At 38.8% G+C, this 18,382-nt stretch overlaps 1 protein-coding gene across 1 annotated transcript in view; it reads right to left on the bottom strand.

The window, feature by feature from the left end:
- The window catches only part of FREM1 (FRAS1 related extracellular matrix 1), a 272,527-nt gene that overhangs the window by 140,238 nt on the left and 113,907 nt on the right, over positions 1-18,382 (bottom strand). The window contains exons 11-12 of the mRNA XM_079926359.1: positions 5,053-5,184; positions 2,616-2,960 (exon numbers count right to left, since the gene is read on the bottom strand). Of these exons, the coding sequence (XP_079782485.1) occupies positions 2,616-2,960; positions 5,053-5,184 (477 nt within the window). The remainder of the gene's footprint in view (positions 1-2,615; positions 2,961-5,052; positions 5,185-18,382) is intronic.

Raw genomic sequence — 18,382 nt, 5'->3', positions numbered from 1 at the left:
GGGAGTGGCACAATATATTTAAGGTGATGCAAAGGAAAAACCTACAACTAAGAATATTCTACCCAGCAAGGCTCATGTTCAGATCTGATGGAGAGATCAATAGCTTTACAGACAAGCAAAAGCTAAAAGAGTTCAGCTTAACAAGAAATGTTGAAGGACTTCTCTAAGAGAAAAAGAAAATACCACAACTAGAAACGTGAAAACTGCAAAAGCAAAATGCTCATCTGTAAAGGCAGACACACAGTATAAAGGTAATAAATCATCCACACACACAGATAGGAGGAAGATTAAAAGACAAAAGTAGTAAAATCATCTACATCCACAATAAGCAGTTAAGGGATATACAAAAAATTAGATGTAATATATGACATCAAAAACAGTAGCTGTGAGGGGAGGAGAGTACAAATGCAGGGTTGTTAAAATGTATCTGAAATTAAGAAACTGATGAAAGAAATTGAAAACAACACAAACAGATGGAAAGACACACACTGTTCATGTACTGGAAGAATTAAAATTGTTATAACGACCATACTACCCAAGACAACCTACAGATTCAATGCAATCCCTATTAAAGTATCAAGGGCACTTTTCACATAACTAGAACAAATAATTTTAAAATTTGTATGGAAACACAAAAGACCCTGAAGTGCCAGAGCAATCTTGAGAAAGAAGAACAGAGCTGGGAGGAACTGCACTCCCTGACTTCAGACTGTACCACAAAGCTACAATAATCAAAACAGTATGATACTGGCATACAGCAAACACATAGATCAACAGAACAAAATAGAGAACCAGAGATAAACCCATGCATTTATGTTCAATTAATCTATGACAAAGAACACAAGAACATACAATGGAGAAAAGACAGTCTCTTCAATAAATGGTGCTGGGAAAACTGGACAGCTACATGTAAAAGAATGAAATTAGAACATTCTCTAACACCATATAAACAAAATAAACTCAAAGTGGATTAAAGACCTAAATGTAAGATCTGAAACCATAAAACTCCTAGAAGAAAACAAAGGCAGAACACACTTTGACATAATTTATAGCGATTTTTTTGGATCTGTCTCCTAAAGCAAAAGAAACAAAAGCACAAATAAACAAATGGGACCTAGTAAAACTTAAAAGCTCTTGCACATCAACAAAACAAAAAGACAACCTATTGAATGGGAGAAAATATTGCAAATGATATGACCAATAAGGGGTTAATATCCAAAATATACAAAGAGCTCATACAACTCAACAGCAAAAAAACAAACAACCTGATTAAAAAATGGCAGAAGAACTGAGTAACCATTTTTCCAAAGACATACAGATTGCCAACAAGCACATGAAAAGATGCTCAACATCACTAATCATCAGAGAATTGCAAATGAGATATCACTTCACACCTGTCAGAATGGCTATCATTGAAAAGAACATAAATAACAAATATTGGCAAGGATGTGGAGAAAAAGGAACCTTGTACACTGTTGGTGGGAATGTAAATTGGTGAGCCATTGTGGAAAACAGTATGGAGGTTTCTTAAAAGACTAAACAGAGAACTACCATATGCCCCAGCAATTCCACTCCTAGATATATGACTGAAAAAAATGAAAACACTAATTTGAAAAGATATATGCACCCCAATGTTCATTGCAGCACTATTTACAATAGCCAATACATGGAAGCAACCCAAGTGTCCATCAACAAATGAATGGACAAAGAAGATGTGGTGTGTATACACACACACACACACATATATACATACAATGGAATACTACTCAGCCATTAAAAAGAATAAAATTTTGCAACAATGTGGATGGACTTAGAGGGTATTATGCTAAATGAAATGTCAGAGAAAGACAAATAATGTATGATATCACTAACACATGGAATCTAAAGAATACAACAAACTAGTGAATATAACAAAAAAGAAACAGACTCACAGATATAGAGAACAAACTAGTGTCTACCCATGGGGAGAGTGAAGGGGGAGGAGCGATACAGGCATATAGGATTAAGAGGTTCCAACTACTATGTATAAAATAAATAAGCTTCAAGATATGTTGTACAACATGGGGAACATAGCTAATATTTTATAATAACAATAAATGGATTATAACATTTAAAAATTGTGAATCACTATGTTATACACCTGAAACATAAAATATTGTACATCAACTATATCTCAATTTTTAAATAATTAATTAAAAATAAAATTAAATGTTTAAAAAAAGAAACAGTCTTAAGTAAAACTGTTTGATACCTATTTTGTCAAGCTCCTGACCTACTTACTTCAAAAAGTAGTTATGAAATTATTCTAACAAAATGTAAATAAATGTTATTCATGAAATTTCTTTATCAATAATGTAGAATAGGTCAAACATATCTCTTCAACCTTATTTGTTCTCTTACCTTGCATAGCAGACTTAATTTTTCATGATGTAATGGTTATCTTGAGGCCCAGCTCTGGAACTTTCTAGATTCCATATGGATAGATCAACTTAACCTAAATCTCAGGCTTCCCATCTACGAAATGGTAATAATAATAATAGAATCTTACCTCATAAACTTGTTGTCCCCCTTAGCGCAAATTCTGACACAAATGATCTTAACTGCCCAGAACTTACCTATCAGTCCTGGTGCTGGCTTCTTCATGATCTCTCCAGCCTGCGGGGGTTTCGTGATATTAAAGAAGATGTAGTCATCACTGGAGTCCATGTCTGAAGCTCTCAGCTTGGAACCCTGGATCAGTATGGTCTGCCCCTCCTCCAGTTCAATCACAACATTGGTTATGAGGAATGGTGGACTATCATCTTTGGGCAAGATGTTGATGGGAAACTTATGTCGGATGCTGTGTTGCCCGTCGAATATCCTGAAGACCACAAAGTCTTTGGTGGAGTCACTGTCGTCATGATGATATTGAACGACTCCAGCCTGAAGGTCAGCCACGGTGAAGAGAAACCCTTTCCCCCCTGATGGAAAGAACAGAGGTGGAGCGGAATGAAAAAGGTGTGGAGGCAGCACGTTAGTGAAAGCAGCACTGCAGGAGAGGGTGTGAAATGGAAAGTGGTGCAGCCGATGCTTCCCTCGCCTGGAAAAACCATAGATTGTTTAGTGGGTTCTGGGGCTCCAAAGACCTGGTTTTGAATACTGGCTGTAATACTTATTAGCTGGGTGGACTTGGGCAGGGTATTTAATTTATTTGAGACTCATCTCTAAAACAGAGATAATAATACCTACCTAACATTCCCTCTTAAGGATGAGAGAACTCAAACAACAGTGTACCTACAATAAGTATTCATTGTTCTTCGACTCATTATCATCATCTGACAGCACTTCTTAGAGTCGTGGTCTCGAACTAGCAGCATCAGCACCATCTGGGAAGTCATTATAAATGCAAGTTCTCAGGTCCTACCTCAGACCTACTGAATTAGAAATTCTGCTGGTGGGTCCCAGCAATTTATGTTTTACCAAGCCCTTCAGGAGTCTAATGCATGCTAAAGTTTGAGAATCACTAGCTTAATGAGCAAGAGCTAGAGCTCTGGTGGCAAATGGCCTGGGTTCGAATCCCAGCTCGGCCATTTTCCAGATAGACAAGTCAACTTCTCTAAGTCTCAGGTTCCCATTTGCAAAGTGAGTGTAATAATAGTATCTTGCTTCATAAAGCTGATGTGAGATAAAGTATGTAGAATGCTTTGTACGATCTGGCACAAAGTAAATGCTTAATAAATGTTTACACTATTTTCTTCCTCTGAGCCAGAACATCATTGCATTATGGGCTATGACTCTCCACTTCATTTCTATAGTACTGATAAACATTGCTTCACTCTGCACAAACTATTACAATTCTTGATGGCAGGTGTCCTATTTCTTTCCCCACTCCATATGGTTTTATGGATTAAACATGAGTATAATGAACACTATGAGTTACTTGCCCAACAGGAACTTTCTGTTTCTTCCTCAGTACAAGAATCCTAGTTTTATTTAGAATGGTAACATGACTATTTAAAAATACTCAGGTTCCCAGACTCTGTTCCACCTAGGGGGATAGTATGTAACTTGATGAGAGATATAATCAGACTTCATTGTATCAGGCTCCTAGGAAAAGTGTAAAATAGAACAAACTTAGATGGCTTTATTTTTTTTTATTGTTCCTTCTCTTTCTTCCTTCCCCTAACACTGATTAAAAGCCTAGAGGTGTAGGCACCATCCTGTGACCACTGACAGAGCAGAAAAGAGCCGCTGGCATCATGGATACAGAATACCTACCTCTGTGCAACTTGTCACAAGGAGAGAGTGACTCCTGAATTTTTAAGCTGCTGTAGTTGTGTTTTCCTTACATGCAGCTGAACATCCATACTAACTAATACATCCAGCTTAAGCTAAACTCCCATTGTCTTGGGATTAGGCAAGAGAATTTATCATTTTGATTTTATTTTTTTCAGAATTTCCTAATCACAAACAATGATAAATAAGAGCTCTCTTTCTACTTTACAGTTTGGCAAACTAAGAGGATAATAGAATTAAATCCTCTGAGCTCATTACAAGAAATGGACTATATTATCATTAAGTATGGATATTTTTATTAGGGCCATTACCTTGTTAACTACCATCCGTATAACTATAAATTCATTTCTTTTAAACCACAGCAATTGCTACTAATACCATAATAGCATAATTATTACTAACTAATTAAAAAACATAAGTTTTTCTGTTTTTCACTGCATTTCTCTGAAGCAGAGAAATGAAAGATTTTGTCTTTGAACTGGGATAAGATAATCAGTTAAGGAGTATATTTAGAAGGAGCCCTACATGGCTCCAGAAAGCAAATCTGAGATTTAAACAATGACTCAAGTACAAAAGTCCATTCATAAAATGTCATCCATTGATTTGAGCATCCTAATACAAAAGCCAATGGTTTCAAGATCTCTGGATCTGGGGATTATGATAATGCATTTAGAAATGAAGCCCAAGAGATACTACACATATCCTGTTAAATATGATTTGCTTTTGGAGAAAATACTTCTTGGGTTTTTTTCTAAGTTACAAAGTTTGTTCATTCACCTCTCAGAGTAAGCTGTCCATGCTGCAGGCCATCCACAATGACTACCTGGACAGCATGAATGTCATCATTGTCAACAATCTGAAACTGTTCCCAAGTGATGGCCCGAGACTGTCCCTCTAGGAGATTCAGACCTACAAGAGAAAGCACAAAAAGTGTCCTGGAAAGTTCTATGACATGCCAAGATGCCTACTTTAAGACAAGATTAAAGAATTTTCACTCACAAAACTAGGTAAAAACTGTATCTTCAAAAGCTTCTCGAGAAACTGGAATTTAGTGTTTATTTTAAGTAATATTTTTACTATTAGGACTATTGACTCCAACCTGACAACTGGTTCCTTATGACATATCCTTTAGGGGCATGATGGTGCCAAAAATAAATATTAGAAGGAAATAGCAGATGTTATGCTCACAGTGGTCTCTAGTTCAAAAAGGTCCACAAGGAATTTTTCAAAGGCTGCATTCACATATTTTAAGTGGGCAAGAGTCAGAAGTACTTTTACACATAAATTATAAGAGCATAAGTGTCCCACGGGATAGAGAATTCAAGTGGTTAAATACACAAATACAGAGTTACTGTGCTAGGGAATATTTAATGATGTCAGACAGGAAAGGTCTGACACTTTATAATGAGGGCTGTGTTTTAATCTAGACTCTAATAAGGAAGGGACTTTTGTAACTAAAGAAATTAAAAATAAAACCTTCTCCTTGGACCCAGCACGCTGGAGGGAATATGGGGAGAGAATGCGTGCTGCTCGGAGCAAGAATACAGATTCCAGACTGAACACTGCCGTTAGAGACAGGCAGCATCGTCAACCATTCCCATTAGCCAGTAGAGCTGGGGGCCAACAGACTGAAGAGACTCTCGAAAAGGAGCAAAGCCTTTTAAAGAAGCAGGGTGATGAAATTTAAAGACAGTGCACTGGTGGACCCAGTTAATGCTTCCCCTCAAATCTACCCAGCTCCCCTTCCTCCTGATGCTGACCATGTGCCTGCTTTCTAGCTGCAGCAGCTCCAATAGGCTTCCCACAGTCCCCACATTGTAAAGCCCTGGCTGCCACCACTGCCTCATCTTCTGATGTTGCTGCCCTCAACTGCCCACCAGACGAGGTTTTGGCGTGAACTTCCCTGTGACCATGGCCAGGTCCCACACCATGGGACTCAGGGAGTTTGTACAGTGGCTGTTAAGAAGAGCCAGGTAACACAACCTAGGCATGTGGGGAGTTAACATCCAGTGAGGCAAACTGACCAGGGTGAGAGAGGAGATGGAAGGAGCTGACGTGTTTGTTCACACTTTCTCAACCCCACCCCTGACTCTTCCCACACAGAGTGGGTTCATCTCCTACTGGAGATATCAGCACTATCGAGCACATCAGCTTTATTTTCTTGTAAACTTATGACCATCTCAGTCACACCACCTTTTTATTTGCTGCCCCCAAACCCCCAACTTCCCTTCCCCTTACTCTAGTTTTCAGTAAAGCGTTAGTGCATGTAATCTGCCTAAGGGGCTGTTTGCTATGGTACCTGGGCTAAGACATATGGCATATTGAAAGAAAGAGAGAAAGAAAGGAAGGAAGGAAGGAAAGAAGGAAGGAAGGAAGGAAGGAAGGGAGGGAGGGAGGGAGGGAGGGAGGAAGGAGGTAGTGGGGGAGAGAGAAATAAGGATGGGTAGAAGGAAGGGAAGCAGGGAAAGAGGGAGAGAGGGAGGACAAGCACATATAAAGAACCTCTGCGACTGGTAATGAGGGTTTTGAAGCCAAAAGTGCACAGTACAGCACAGGACAAGGCATCATGGGATACAGGAGAGGAGCAAGTGAGAACACTAGAAATTTATACAGCAAGATAGTAATGGTGTTTATGTCTTTGTGGTGAAGTAATGAGTGATTTTATTCACTCATTATTATTATCATCATTTCATTCATTTATTATCAATATTATCATTATTTATTATCAATATTATCAATATTGATAATTATCAATATTATCATTATTTATTATCAATAGTATCATTATTTCATTCATTTATTCATTACTATTAACTCATTATTATTTATCCTACTTATTGTGCTTTCCAAGTTTTCAATGATGAACTTAAGTTCATAATAAATAAAATTTCATTTAAAAAAGAATTCTGGTGTCCAAACTAGTCAAAACCAGATTTGGAGCTCTTAACAAGCCTGTTTTCACAGATCACACATACACATGCAGACCATTAAGTCTCTACACTCAAGCAATAATGTAATTAATATTTGATTATTACTAAGCTTTAGATCACTAATTCATTCTTTTCTCTCATTATCCCTCAAACAGAGGTAGAGTAGTACGGAGAGGCAGATTATAAATCAAGGATGCCCAACCAACGTTGTCCATCTCTACTGAAACTCACATACATACAAATACACACACATGGTATGTTACCCATGTGCAAGCACACACACAAGCACGAGAGGTAATCAGTTTAAGCTGCCACCTGAGTATTTAAATCACACAGATATTTTCTGTGTTAACTGAACCTACCAACACTGTTTATAAGTATGTTTTGAATGCTCTTGATGGTATTAATGGGAAAGGAAAAAAAATCTTCATTTACATTTCACATTTACATTTTATCTAAATATATACATTGCATTTTAAATCTACTCAGGAATGAGAGGTAGTGCAAAGCCTTCTTTTAAAAGAAATAAAGCAGGAGGAGGTCAAGATAGCAGAGTAGGAAGATGCAGAATTCACCTCCTGTCCTCCTCCCACCCCTGTGAATGCATCAAAAATACATCTACATGTGGAGCAATTCTCACTGGAAATGGACTGGAGACTGACAGAAAGACCCTTATGCAACCAAGGCTATAAGAAAGATCCACATGGAGTTGGGTAGGAAAGGAAGAGAATCAATCAGGTTGGGACCTGCACCCCTAGGAAGGGACACAGAAGAGGAGGGGGATTACAAGGGTGGAGATATCCCTGGGGAGTGGCTTGAACCACATACTGGGTCCCCCAGCCCTGGGGTCCAACAGAGGGAGGACGAGTGCCCTTAGAAGGTTTGAAAACCAATAGGACTGACAACAGGGCTGTAAGAAATCTAGACTCTGCTCATGAAGAACACACACATTCTCGCTCACTCCCATGACAAGAGAGAGAAAGCAGATTGAAACTGCCCAGGACTCTGGCTGGTTTCCCACAACTGCCTCAGTGCGTGCCCTGGCCCATGCCAGGCACCCTTTCCAACCCCTCTTGCTCTGAGGCACAGTTCCCCACTAGAATCAGGGCTGCCACAGCTGAGGAGAGTGCACAGTTGCGGGGGAGGGAGCTGGCTTGAGCCCAACCCAGGGTTTCCGCTCCAGCTCCAGGGTGGTGTTGGCCACTGAGCAGAGGAGAAGCTCCCACTCACACCTGGCTCTGGCTCTAGCTCCTCCATCTCCAGCCCCAACCCCTACAAAGTTGATAGCTGCCAGCATGCTCTGGGGAAAGACATGACTTATGTTCACACCAGATCAAGCTCTCCTGTGAAATCCACTGGGAACACACAGACTGTATAGGGATGCTCTCACACAAGGACACACATTCAAGACCAGGATAGGTAACTTTTACCTAATTTTATAGAGACAGAGAAAGTTAACCAAAACAAGAAGACAGGATTTTATTTCAAACGAAAGAAGGAAAAAAACCTGAAAAACCAACCAGTGAAACAGAGATGAATTAATTACCAGAAAAAGAGTTTAAAGATTAGTAATAAGAATGTTAACTGAACTAGGGAATAGATGAACTAGAAAATATGAAAAAAAAACAGTCAAAACTGAATATACAATAACTGAAATGAAAAACATACTAGAAATAATTAATGACAGACTAAGTGATACAGAGGAACACATAGTGTTCTGGAAGATAGAATAATGGAAAACATCCAATCAGATAAGCAAAAAGAGAAACAAATTTTTAAAAATGAAAACAGTTTAAGGGACGGTTGGAACAACATCAAACATAATAACATTCACATTACATGGGTCCTAGAAGGAGAAGAGAGAAAAAAAAGGGGTCAAAATTTATTTGATGGAATTATAGCTGAAAACTTCCCAAACCTGAAGAAGAAAACGGATATCCAGGTACAGGAAGCATAGAGCATCCCAAACAAGATGAAATCAGAGAACCACACCAAAACATATCATAATTAAAATGGCAAAAGTTAAAGATAAAAGAGAATTCTAAAGGTAGCAAAAGAAAAACAAAGAATCACATACAAGGGAACCCCCATAAGGCTACCAATGGATTTTTCTGAAGAAATTTTGCAGGCCAAAAGGAAGTGGCATGATATATTAAAAGTGCTGAAAGGGGAAAAACCTACAACCTAGGATATTCTATCCAGCAAGATTATCATTCAGAATTGAAGGAGGGATAAAGAACTTCTCAGATAAGCAAAAACTAAGAGTACATCAACACTAAACCAATTCTAAAAGAAATGTTAACGGTTCTTCTCTAAGTGGAAAAGAACAGGCTACAACAAGAAGTAAGAATCTGTAGGAAAGGAAAAATCCCACTAGTAAAAGCAAATATATAGTAAAGGAACACAAGCATACCACTAAAGAAAATCATCAAACACAAGGGAAGCAACTAAAAGAAGAAAAGAACAGAGAGGAACAACAAAAAGAATCAGAAAACAAGTAACGAAGTGGCAATAAGTACATACCTATCAATAATCACTGTAAATGCCAGTGGACTTAATGTTTCAGTGAAAAGACATAGGATGGCTGATTGGATTAAAAAAAAACACACACAATACAACCCAAGATCCATCCATGTGCTGCTTACAAGCGGTCCACTTCAGAGCTAAAAACACACAGACTGAAAGTGAGGTGATGGAAAAAAGATCTTCATGGAAATGACAAGAAAGCAGGGGGTAGGCATACCCATATCAGACAAAATAGACTTTGAAACAAAGTCTTGCCAAAAGACAAAATGGGCATTATATAATGATAAAGGGATAAACAGAAGAAAAGGATATAACATTTGCTAACAAATATGCCTAATATAGGGGCAACTAAGTATATAAAGCAAATATTAACAGACATCAAGAGAGAAATTGACAATGATACAGTAATATTAGGGGAATTTAACACCTCACTTACATCAATGGACAGATCATCCAGACATAAAGTCAACAAGGAAATAATAGTCTTAAATGACACTTTAGACCAGTTGGACTTAACAGATACCTACAGGATATTTCATCCAAAAACAGCAGAATACACATTCTTTTCAAGTGTACAGAGAATGTTTTCCAGGATAGATCACATGGTAGGCTACAAAACAAGTCTCAGAACATTTAGGAGGATAGAAATGATATCAAGCATTTTTCCAACTACAATGGTATGACCAGAAATCAATTGCAGGAAGAAAAATGAGAAAAACACAAACACAAAGACTAAAAAACATGCTACTAAAAAAACCAATGGGTCAATGAAGAAATCAAAGAGGAAATCAGGAAATACTTTGAGAGAAATGAAAAAAAAAATAAACCCACAACTTTCCAAAATCTGTGTAACACAGAAAAAGCAGTTCTAAGAGGGAAGTTTATAGCAATACAGGCCTACCCTAAGAAACAAGAAAAATCTTAAAAAACAACCTACCCTACTACCTAAAGGAATCAGAAAGAGAAGAACAAAGGAAGCCCAAAGTCAGCAGAAGGAAGAAAATTATAAAGATCAAAGAGGAAATAAATAAAAATAGAGACAAAAAAAAAAAACAATAGAAAAAAAAATCAATGGAACCAAAATCTGTTTTTTTGAAAGGTTAAACAAAAACAATAATCCTGTGTCCAGGTTCATCATGAAAAATAGAGAGGACTCAAATAAACAAAGTAAGAAATGAAAGAGGAGAAATAACTGATATCACAGAGAAAAAAATCATAAGAGAATAATACAAACAGTTATATGCGAACAAATTACACAACCTAGAGAAAAAGGATAAATTTCTAGAAACATACACTCTTCCAAGACTGGATCAGGAAGAAATAGACAATCTGAACAGATTGTGCACCAGTAGTGAAACTGAATTAGTAATAAAAAAAATTTTTTTTTAAACAATAAAAAAAAACTGCCAGTAAACAAAAGCCCAGGATTGACAGCTTCACTGGGTAATTCTCCCAAATATATATAAAAAAACAGCTAATACCTATCTTTCTCAAACTATTTCTAAAAAATTGAAACAGAGAGAACTCTCCCAAATTAACTCTACAAGGCCACCATGAATCTGATACCAAAACTAGACAAAATTACCAGCCAATATCTCTGATGAATATAGAAGCAAAATTCCTCAACAAAATATTAGCAAACCCAAATCAACAATATATTAAAAGGATCATACAACATTATCAAGTAGCATTTATTTCAGGTAAGCGAGGATGGTTCAAGATCCACAAATCAATCAATACGATACACCACATTAACAAAAGGAAGGTAAAAAATCCCATGATCATCTCAATAAGTGCAAAAAAAGGATCTGATAAAATTCAACACCTTTTCATGACGAAAATTCTCATCAAAGTTGGCATAGAGGGAACATATGTCAACATAATAAAGGCCATTTATGACACATCAACAGCTAACATCATACTAAACAGCGAAAAGCTGAAAGGCTTCTTGCTAAACTCAGGAACAAAACAAGGATGACCACTCTCTCTACTTCTATTTAACACAGTAATGAAAGTCCTAGCCACAGCATCCAGACAAGAAAAAGAAATAAAAGGCATCCAACTGGAAGGGAAGAAGTAAAATTGTCACTATTGGGCTTCCCTGGTGGTGCAGTGGTTGAGAGTGTGCCTGCCGATGCAGGGGACACGGGTTCGTGCCCCAGTCCGGGAAGATCCCACATGATGCGGAGCGGCTGGGCCCGTGAGCCATGGCCGCTGAGCCTGCACGTCCAGAGCCTGTGCTCCGCAACAGGAGAGGCCACAGCAGTGAGAGGCCCACGTACCACAAAAAAACAAACAAAAAAACGGTCACTATTTGCAGATGACATGATACTATATATAGAAAACCTTAAAGCCTCCACCAAAAAACTATTAGAACTAATAAGTGAACTCGGTAAAGTTGCAGGATACAAGATTAATATACAGAAATCTGTTGCTTTTCTATAAGCTAATAATAACAATCATAAAGAGAAAACAATCCTTTTTAAAACTGTATCAAAAAGAATAAGATACCTAGGAATAAACTTAACGAAGAAGGTGAAAGACCTGTACTCTGAAAACTACAGAAAGCTGAAAGAAATTGAAGATGATACAAAGAAATGGAAATATAGCCCATGTTCATGAATTGGAAAAATTAATATTGTTAAAATGTCCATACTACTCAAAGCAATCTACAGATTTAACATAATCCCTATCAAAACACCCATGACATTTTCACACTAGAACAAATTATCCTAAAATTAACATAAAACCATAAAAGACCCAGAATTGCCAAAGCAATCTTGAGAAAAAAGAACAAAGCTGGAGGTATCATGCCCCCTGACTTCAGACTATACTACAAAGCTATAGTAATCAAAACAGTATGACACTGGCACATAAACAGACACATAGATCAATGGAACAGAATAGGAAGTCCAGAAATAAACCCACACACTTATGGTCAATTAATCCATGACAAAGGAGGTAAGAATATACAATGGAAAAAAGAAGTGGTGCTGGGAAAACTGGACAGCTATATGTAAAAGAATGAAATTAGGACATTCTCTAACACCATACACAAAAATAAACTCAAAATGGATCAAAGACCTAAATTTAAGGCTGGACAATATAAAACAGTTGGAGGAAAACACAGGCAGAATACTCTTTGACATAAATCACAGCAATATCTTCTTTGATCCACCTCCTAGAGTAATAAGAATAAAAACAAAAACAAATGGGACCTAATTAAACTCAAAAGCTTAGGCACAGCAAAGGAAGCCATCAACAAAATGAAAAGACAGCCCATAGAATGGGATAAAATATTTGCAAATGATGCGACTGACAAGGGATTAATCTACAAAATATACAAATAGCTCACATAGCTCTATGTCAAAAAACAAACAACCCAATCAAAAACTGGGCATTAGATCTAAATAGACACCTCTCCAAAGAAGACATAAAGATGGTCAATAGGCACATGAAAATCATCACTAATTATCAGAGAAATGCAAATCAGAACTACAATGATGTATCACATCACATTGGTCAGAATGGCCGTTATCAAAAAGTTTACAAACAATAAAGGCTAGAGGGGGTGTGGAGAAAAGGGAACCCTCTTGCACTGTTGGTGGGAATGTAAATTGGTACAACCACTATGGAGAACAGTATGGAGGTTCCTTAAAAAACTATAAATAGAACTACCATATGATCCAGCAATCCCACACCTGGGCATATATCGAGAGAAAAACATAATCTGAAAAGATACATGCACCCCAATGTTCACTGCAACACTACTTATAATAGCCAAGACATGGAAGTAACCTAAATGTCCACTGACAGAGGATTGGATAAGAAGATGTGGTACGTATATACAATGGATATTACTCAGCCAGAAAAAAGAATGAAATGATGCCATTTGCAGCAACATGGATGGACCTAGATATTACCATACTAAGTGAAGTAAGTCAGACAGAGAAAGACAAATATCATGTGATATCACTCATGTGGAATCTAATTTTTAAAAATGATACGAATGAACTTATTTACAAAACAGAAACAGACTTACAGATATTGAAAACAAACTTATGGTTACCAAAGGAGAAAGAAGGGGGGAAAGATTAAATCAGGAACTTGGGATTAACATACACACACTACTATATATAAGATAGATAACCAACAAGGACCTACTATATAGCACAGGGAACTCTTCTCAATATTATGTGTTAACCTATATGAGAAAAGAACCTGAAAAAGAATGAATATATGTATAACTGAGTCATTTTGCTGTACACCTGAAACTAACACAACATTGTAAATCAACTACACTGTAATAAATTTTTCTGAAAAAAGAAATGTAAGTAAATAAATAAATAAAAAATGAGGATGTGGTAAGACTGCACCACTCTTTTCACATCTTTGGTGGTGGTTCTAATACCTGAGGTTCCCCCAAGGAATGTAGTATTGCTTTTGATTTATTATTTTTTTAGGCAAGTGAAATACCACATGCTTCCTTTGGTCTTTTAGACCATAATAGCCTTTACTGTAAGAGTCTGGGAGCTAAAGTGAGGATTCTACTATCTGCTGAGGGTCGCTATTTAAACTACCACACAGAAACTACAAAATAAACCATGAGTGATAATCAGGGTTCCACTGAGACCGCTGAGAGATATCCTGGTTAAAAATCCATTTATCTCCTAAACGCAGACTCTGTGAACTCCCACTACAATGGCATCCTGTGTCCCCAGGTACCAGTGTTGTTGCAAAGTCACTGTTCAATAATTCCTAGAAGTTTGAGGTAGTTGCCTAGTCTCAGTGTGCAGTGACCATGAAAAATGTCTATAGGTCCCACTGGGGAAGGGGAGTCCCCTTATATGTTTGTGATATTACTGAAGTGTCTTCCTCAGGTGTGCCTGCCTCCTTTTCAAAGGGCTCTGGGTCTATAAAGTAAGTCAGTCTAGAGATTGAAGGAACAGTAACAGTTCCCTATACCACTGGCTCAATTCAGGCAAAGTCCTGCAGTAAACCAGGCCCCTACACGTAAGAGAATGAAATTATAACAATATCTCATGTCATATACAAAAATTAACTCAGAATGGATTAAAGACCTAAATGTAAGACTGGAAACCATAAAGCTCCTAGAAGGAAACATAGCAGAACACTCTTTGACATAAATCATAGCAATATTTTTTTGGCTCTTTCTCCTAAGGCAACAGATACAAAAGCAAAAATAAACAAATGATATCTAATCAAACATAAAAGCTTTTGCACAGCAAAGGAAACCATCAACAAAATGAAAAGGCAACTTACTGAATATCCAAATATATAAACAGCTCACACAACTCAACAGCAGAAAACCAAACAATCTGATTTTAAAATGGTCAGAAAGAGGAGCTTCAAGATGGAGGAAGAGTAAGACGTGGAGATCACCTTCCTCCCCAAAGATACATCAGAAATACATCTACATATGGAACAACTCCACAGCACACCTGCTGAACGCTGGCAGAAGACCTCGGACCTCCCAAAAGGCAGAAACTCCCCACGTACCTGGGTAGGGCAAAAGGAAAAACAGAGACAAAAGAATAGGGACGGGACCCGCACCAGTGGGAGGGAGCTGTGAAGGAGGAAATGTTTCCACACACTAGGAAGCCCCTTCGCGGGTGGAGACTGCAGGTGGCGGAGGGGGGAAGCTTTGGAGCCACGGAGGAGAGCACAGCAACAGGGGTGCGGAGGGCAAAGCGGTGAGATTCCCGCACAGAGGATCGGTGCTGACCAGAACTCACCAGACAGAGAGGCTTGTCTGCTCACCCGCCGGGGCGGGCGGGGCTGGGAACTGAGGCTCGGGCTTCAGTCGGATCCCAGGGAGAGGACTGGAGCTGGCAGCGTGAACACAGCCTGAAGTGGGCTAGTGCCCCACAGCTGGCCGGGAGGGAGTCCGGGAGAAAGTCTGAACCTGCTGAAGAGGCAAGAGACTTTTTCTTGCCTCTTTGTTTCCTGGTGTGCGAGGAGAGGGGATTCAGAGCGCCGCTTAAAAGAGTCCCAGAGACGGGCGCGAGCCGCGGCTAAAAGCGCGGACCCCAGAGACGGGGATGAGACGCTAAGGCTGCTGCCGCCGCCACCAAGAAGTCTGTGTGCGAGCACAGGTCACCCTCCACACCTCCCCTCCTGGGAGCCTGTGCAGCCCACCACTGCCAGGGTCCCGTGATCCAGGGACAACTTCCCTGGGAGAACGCACGGCGCGCTTCCGGGTGGTGCAACGTCACACCGGCCTTTGCCGCCACAGGCTCACCCTGCATCCGTGCCCCTCCCTCCCCCCGGCCTGAGTGAGCCAGAGCCCCCAAATCAGCTGCTCCTTTAACCCCGTCCTGTCTGAGCGAAGAACAGACGCCCTCAGGCAACCTACACACAGAGGCGGGTCCCAATCCAAAGCTGAACCCCAAGAGCTGTGCAAAAAAGAAGAGAAAGGGAAATTTCTCCCAGCAGCCTCAGGAGCAGCGGATTAAATCTCCACAATCAACTTGATGTACCCTGCATCTGTGGAATACCTGAACAGACAACGAATCATCCCAAATTGAGGAGGTGGACTTTGGGAGCAACAATATATATATATTTTTTCCCTTTTTCTATTTTTGTGAGTTTGTATGTGTATGTTTCTGCATGTGATTTTGTCTGCATAGCTTTGCTTTTACCGTTTGTCCTAGGGTTCTGTTGGTCCTTTCTTTTTCCTTTTTTTTGGTATAGTTTTCAGTGCTTGTTATCATTGGTGGATTTGTTTTTTGGTTTGGTTGCAATCTACCTTCCCTTTTAATACTTAAAAAAATTTTTTTAATAATAACTTTTATTTTAATAACTTTATTTTATTTTTTCTTTCTTTCTTTTATTTTCTTCCCTTTTATTCTGAACCGTGTGGATGACAGGCTCTTGGTGCTCCAGCCAGCCGTCAGGGCTGTGCCTCAGAGAAGGGAGAGCCAAGTTCAGGATATTGGTCCACAAGAGACCTCCTAGCTCCACATAATATCAAACGGCGAAAATCTCCCAGAGATCTCCATCTCAACGCAAAGACCCAACTCCACTCAACGACCAGCAACCTACAGTGCTGGACACCCTACGCCCAACAACTAGCAAGACAGGAACACAACGCCACCCATTAGCAGAGAGGCTGCCTAAAATCATAAAAAGGCCACAGACACCCCAAAACAAACCACCAGACAAGGACCTGCCTACCAGAAAGACAAGATCTAGCCTCATCCACCAGAACATAGGCACTAGTTCCCTCCACCAGGAAGCCTACACAACCCACTAAACCAACCTTAGCTACTGTGGGCAGACACCAAAAACAACAGGAACTACGAACCTGCAGCCTGTGAACAGGAGACCCCAAACACAGTAAGTTAAGCAAAATGAGAAGACAGAGAAACACACAGCAGATGAAGGAGCAAGGTAAAAACCCACCAGACCAAACAAATGAAGAGGAAATAGGCAGTCTACCTGAAAAAGAATTCAGAATAATGATAGTAAAGATGATCCAAAATACTGGAAATAGAATGGAGAAAATAAAAGAAACATTTAACAAGGACCTAGAAGAACTAAAGACCAAACAAATGGTGATGAACAACACAATAAATGAAATTAAAATTCTCTAGAAGGGATCAATAGCAGAATAACTGAGGCAGAAGAACAAATACGTGACCTGGAAGATAAAAAAGTGGAAATCACTACTGCAGAGCACAATAAAGAAAAAAGAATGGAAAGAATTGAGGACAGTCTCAAGAGACCTCTGCAACAACATTAAACACACCAACATTCGAATTATAGGGGTCCCAGAGAAGAAGAGAAAAAGAAAGGGACTGAGAAAATATTTGAAGAGATTATAGTTGAAAACTTCCCTAATATGGGAAAGGAAATGGTTAATCAAGCCCAGGAAGCATGGAGAGTCCCATACAGGATAAATCCAAAGAGAAACACACCAAGACTTAAACTAATCAAACTATCAAAAATTAAATACAAAGAAAAAATATTAAAAGCAGCAAGGGAAAAACAACAAATAACACACAAGGGAATCCCCATAAGGTTAACAACTGATCTTTCAGCAGAAATTCTGCAAGCCAGAAGGGAGTGGCAGGACATATTTAAAGTGATGAAGGGGAAAAACCTAAAACCAAGATTACTCTACCTAACAAGGATCTCTTTACAGACAAGCAAAAGCTAAGAGAATTCAGCACCACCAAACCAGCTTTACAACAAATGCTAAAGGAACTTCTCTAGGCAGGAAACACAAGAGAAGGAAAAGACCTACAATACCAAACCCAAACAATTAAGAAAATTGTAATAGGAACATACATATCGATAATTACCTTAAATGTAAATGGATTAAATGCTCCAACTAAAGACACTGACTGGCTGAATGGATACACAAACAAGACCCATATATATGCTGTCTACAAAAGACCCACTTCAGACCTAGGGACACATACAGACTGAAAGTAAGGGGATGGAAAAAGATATTCCATGCAAATGGATATCAAAAGAAAGCTGGAGTAGCAATTCTCATATCAGACAAAATAGACTTTAAAACAACGACTATTACAAGAAGTAAAGAAGGACACTACATAATGATCAAGGGATCAATCCAAGAAGAAGAAATAATAATTGTACATATTGATGCACCCAACACAGGA

Source organism: Stenella coeruleoalba (genome assembly GCF_951394435.1).
Source record: "Stenella coeruleoalba genome assembly, chromosome: 7".
Classification (NCBI taxonomy): Eukaryota; Metazoa; Chordata; class Mammalia; order Artiodactyla; family Delphinidae; genus Stenella; species Stenella coeruleoalba.
This window is presented reverse-complemented; position numbering and strand designations above follow the sequence as displayed.